Raw genomic sequence first — 4,696 nt, 5'->3', positions numbered from 1 at the left:
GTAATAATAATAATAAGTATAATAACAATAACAATAATATTAATAAGGATGATAATAAAATAGTATTTTTATAATAAAAAGTTTACATTAGATGTTAATCTAATTTTATGGTATTTCCTAACATAGCCTACGTGTAGCCTATCTCGCTCTGCACCGATTACACAATGTTATTCCCCGTCTGTCCATAACATTGCTTGAAAAACACATTATCACTTTTCAGTTTTGTTTATGCGAGTTGCTGGTAAGAAGATAAGGATGATGGTGATATGCACGATAGAGCACCACGTGACGATAGGCAGGCCTGGGGACGGGGGTCGAATCTGGAGGGGCGGGAGGTGTTAGAGCACATTGCCAGTTCCCACACCAGCCAGCCAACCAGGTGCACGCGCGGCCCCAAGACGTATCCCTACACTCACGCCGCTCAGGTACTCGCCTATTTACCTATCAGTGCCTAAGAGGAAGTGCCAGGTCTAGCAGTGTATGACCCGTCTACTGTACGGATGTACTCTATAGCTGTACTTGTATACTAGACTGAATACATGTGTTCACGATCCGTGCCTATGTGTTACCACGAGATGAAAACCACACTGAGATTTCAAAAAGTGTAGTCATGTCCCGCGAGCCTACAGGTCGTGTCCCAGGTAAGTTGAGAGTGGTGCGGCTTACCTCTCTGCTTACTTGTTAATTCATGAATTACTTCCTGTATAACTTACGTGTTGTTAGTGTGGAAAGTCTGACTGGTGCCGGAGTGTCTATCTACGTTAATCTCGAGGCGCAATGATCTAAATATATTTCGTTGATTTACGTACTGATTCAGGTCTAATACATTAAGCGCCGTGGTAGCGACTTAGACTTAGATATTTTATAACTTAATTTTGTTTGAATTTGTATGTTTGTGTAGTAAATCCAGTTATCGGTGACAGGAAGCCTGTATACTTAGACTTTACCAAGTCCCAGAAAGTCAACTGCGATCTTCCCCAGAAAACAATCCAAAACGTAGTTTTTTTATATTTGCCGCAGAAGTCGGCTTGTTTATTGTGCACCCCATACTCATCCTGTGAGCGGTAGCTTATTGTGCACCCCATACTCATCCTGTGAGCGGTAGCTTATTGTGCACCCCATACTCATCCTGTGAGAGGTAGCTTATTGTGCACCCCATACTCACCTTGTGAGGGGCAGTTTACTATGCACCCCATACTCATTATTATTATTATTATTATTATTATTATTATTATTATTATTATTATTATTATTATTATTATTAACTTCATAATAAATAATATTTAATTATAACTTATTGCATTTTCCAGAGAGTAATGAAGGGAGTCGAGGTGGTGATACTGATATGTGTGGAAACAGTGGCTCTCTCTGGCTCAACTGTCTCTATCAGTGACAATAAGAACACTGTAGCTCCCTCTGCCAGGTATGGCGGAGTTACTCACATTTTGATGAGACATCGGGAAGAACATCAAGTGAGTGAGTCAACCGTGAGTGATGATAAGTTTAGTGGTGTCAAGTTAGCGATGAATAGACACAACGGAAGTGATCATAACATAACAGAAGAGTCTCAGTTAATAGCAAGTAATCTAAATACAAGTAGTCAAAATACTAGCACGGAAAGTGTACGGTTAACGGAAAATGATAAAATAAGAGCAGAACACAGAGATCCACCAGGGAATTACTCAAAGACAAACGGGAAGGTGGCTTGGGGAGTGACAAAGGTGTCTACGATGGCGGCTGAACCCTTCAGTAAGGAAACTCAAAATACGCTGGCAGACAATGACCCAAACCATAAGCGAGCCTCAGGTGAAAATCCTCCTTTCCCTGCACCTCTTTCCGTTCCAGGATTCACATTCCCTTGGACTATTATGAACGTAACCACTAATCTTGTTTCCGGTGACTCATATGAGAGCAACAGGCACAAGAGTGAAGAAGTCGCTAGTGAGAGGAGCCATGTGCCTCCAGAGCCGCTTCCTGGACCTCCACACAGCACAGCCAGGCAGTGGAGGGAGACGGCGATAACGTGGACCAGTGAGCCTGAGGAGGAAGAATGGATGGAGAAAAAAGTTATCACCAAAGGGTACGTGACAGCACTATCTCGCCCACCATACACCCTCGACCACACGTACTTGGACTCGTCACAAGGTAACTGCTCCTATTCCTATTAAACCAAAAGGATAATGCCCACTCTTTTGTACATAATTTATTTAGTGTAGAACACTGTAGATCCAAATACTGGGAAAGGGATTTTTTTCTATTGACTTTTATTTTTTATTTCTCTAACACATACACCTGCATGAGGGTCCCCGTTGTACAGTCGGGTTCGTTCTCGACTCACAATCGAGAATTCCTGGTTCGACTCACGGGCGGGACAGAAACGGTTAGGCACATTTTCAATAATTTAATGTCCTGTTCACCAAGAAGTAAGAAGATACTCAGGAGTTACTCAGCTTGTTGTGGGGTCGCAGCCTGGGGGGGGGTCAGTAATTCATCCTGGGGGGGGAGGGGCTGGCTGCCTGTCCCCCGACACAATGAATTATTAGTAATTATTATTATTAATTACACACACCATGAAATATTATTTTTAAAAAGTCTACAGTACTTTTATAGGAAGGTTTGTCCCTTCCCTGACAGCTGGGTTCTTCTGGTCGTGGGAGGCCATCCTCTTGGTGAGCTTGCCAGGGGCGTGGCTGGTGCTGCTGGCGGTGATGTGCTGCCTCACCCGCTCACGCATGGGCAGGAAGGTCCTGCAGTGGCTTGGGCCACCACCACCAAACGACGACGACGACCTTGAACAGGGACACGGGATCCTCTTCTTCGATGGAAGTCCTGGGATGAGGAGGAGCCTTACAGATCCTGAAGGTGCCGCGGCTGAGGAAGTGGAAGAGCAGGCGGAACGAGACGAAGAACGGGATGTAGAAAAGGCAGGAGGCGTCAAGACCAAATACACCAGAGTGGAGGTGACGGCCAAACAGGCGAACGGGTTGACACCAAGGATAGAGAGCAGTGATAACGGAGGCTCACATGACAAGCAGCTTTCTGAAATTTCTCCGTTGTCGCCACTGAAGACACTAGCCTTCTTGGAGAACTTGACGATGCAACGAAAACTGTCTCTGATCTCTGAAGAAAGTTCTCATTGACAATATTGGAACAAGCAGAATTTTGTGGCCTATTATATACAGTATAAAGTAAAAGCCATGTTAAACCTGCCTCTCAAAGTTCACTAGAGAAGGTGTGACTGGCATGTGACATATGCCAGTGACTTATGACATGCCCGCCAGGGACATATGACATGCCCGCCAGGGACATATGACATGGTCCCCAGTGTCTTCATCCCTTAAAGTGAAAACTTTGGAACAGTGTTATCAAAGGAAAGGCCATGAGGATCTCACGAGAGAAATCTTAATTAATTTTTAGCATCTATATTCATAGTTAAACACTTGCAGCATATTCAGTTATCAACACTCATTACTTCTTAATAACGATTAACTTCACGTGTTAAATTTCGTGATTTACACACACACACACACACACATTTATATATTATATTATATTATATTATATATATATATATATATATATATATATATATATATATATATATATATATATATATATATATAATATAATATAATATAATATAATATAATATATAAATGTATGTGTGTAAATCACGAAAATTAACACGTGATGTTAATCGTTATTAAGAAGTAATGTATTAAATGCCTAACTTAAAAATGTGCCTAACCGTAATGTATTAAGAAGTATTATATATATATATATATATATATATATATATATATATATATATATATATATATATATATATATATATATATATATGTGTGTGTGTGTGTGTGTGTGAAATCTTTCTCTAGCTCTCTCTAGCTCAGTGGTGGAGATGTGAGATTTGTCTCTAATTGAATCCCTCGAGAGGGCGGAGTGTGTTAGCATCTGGGCTTCTTAAAGACTAAGGCCCAGGAAATAATGATTTGTAAATTTAATTTTTCTTACTATTTTTGTACGTTATTGTTACGGGAAAAATAAAGATGACACATTTCCGATTCTTTTTTTGTTCCTAAACAAGGCAGTAGTTGAAGATACGGCGACTTTGGTTACACTTTGCAAAGAGCAGTACAAAGGTACAGCTGCCTTAAAGCAGACTGGCAAACAAAGGTGTTATTTTTAAACTAGACTGACTGGGAGAGAAGAGATGATCACAGTGTTAACTGGAAGGGGATACTGCGGATAATCTACAGTGGCTTGGTTTCCAATGGTGGTTATTGCCACCATTATGATGATGGTATGTAAAGGAATGTCACAATATGATTTAAAACGAGACATGTTGTTTAAGATTCGCTACTTAGTACAAAAAGTTCTAAGTAGCACGGGCTATGGTGAGCCCGTAGTGGACATTGGAGACGAGACAGTGGCAGGGGGTTGATCCACCTGCTGGGGGGGGGGGGGGGGGTGACAGGTAAGGGAAGCCAGGAGACGTGGTTATCAGGGGGCGGCGATGGTTGAGACGTCTTTCTTTATTCTTGGCTAGTTCTTCCTCAGGTGGTGAAGACTTCTGTCTGCTGCTTTGTTACAAGCGTTTTATTTGTCTCATTTTCATTATGATAGACAAGAGGATTTACTAGTTCCTGTTAGCACCGTTCTGCTTGCTTCATGTTCTGTGCTGAACGGTATCATC

General features: G+C 41.6%; 1 protein-coding gene across 1 annotated transcript; it reads left to right on the top strand.

Annotated features, from left to right (window-relative positions):
- Positions 1 to 251: 251 nt before the first annotated feature.
- Positions 252 to 3,529, top strand: LOC123756462 (uncharacterized). Its single transcript, XM_045739638.2, has 3 exons — positions 252 to 425; positions 1,311 to 2,145; positions 2,635 to 3,529. Exons 1-3 carry the CDS (start codon positions 267 to 269, stop codon positions 3,138 to 3,140), a joined length of 1,500 nt encoding a protein of 499 aa, XP_045595594.2. The 5' UTR covers positions 252 to 266; the 3' UTR covers positions 3,141 to 3,529.
- The last annotated feature ends 1,167 nt before the right edge of the window (positions 3,530 to 4,696 follow it).

Source organism: Procambarus clarkii, chromosome 25, assembly GCF_040958095.1.
Source record: "Procambarus clarkii isolate CNS0578487 chromosome 25, FALCON_Pclarkii_2.0, whole genome shotgun sequence".
Taxonomy (NCBI): Eukaryota; Metazoa; Arthropoda; class Malacostraca; order Decapoda; family Cambaridae; genus Procambarus; species Procambarus clarkii.
The sequence above is the reverse complement of the archived record's forward strand: the minus strand, read 5'-3'. Positions and strand labels throughout refer to the sequence as shown.

Excerpts from the sequence above, each read along its gene's own strand:
- LOC123756462 (XM_045739638.2), top strand. The coding sequence starts at position 267 with ATGCACGATAGAGCACCACGTGACGATAGGCAGGCCTGGGGACGGGGG. Across the intron at positions 426-1,310 it reads CCTACACTCACGCCGCTCAG|AGAGTAATGAAGGGAGTCGA; the intron begins GTACTCGCCTAT and ends TGCATTTTCCAG. Across the intron at positions 2,146-2,634 it reads GTACTTGGACTCGTCACAAG|CTGGGTTCTTCTGGTCGTGG; the intron begins GTAACTGCTCCT and ends CTTCCCTGACAG.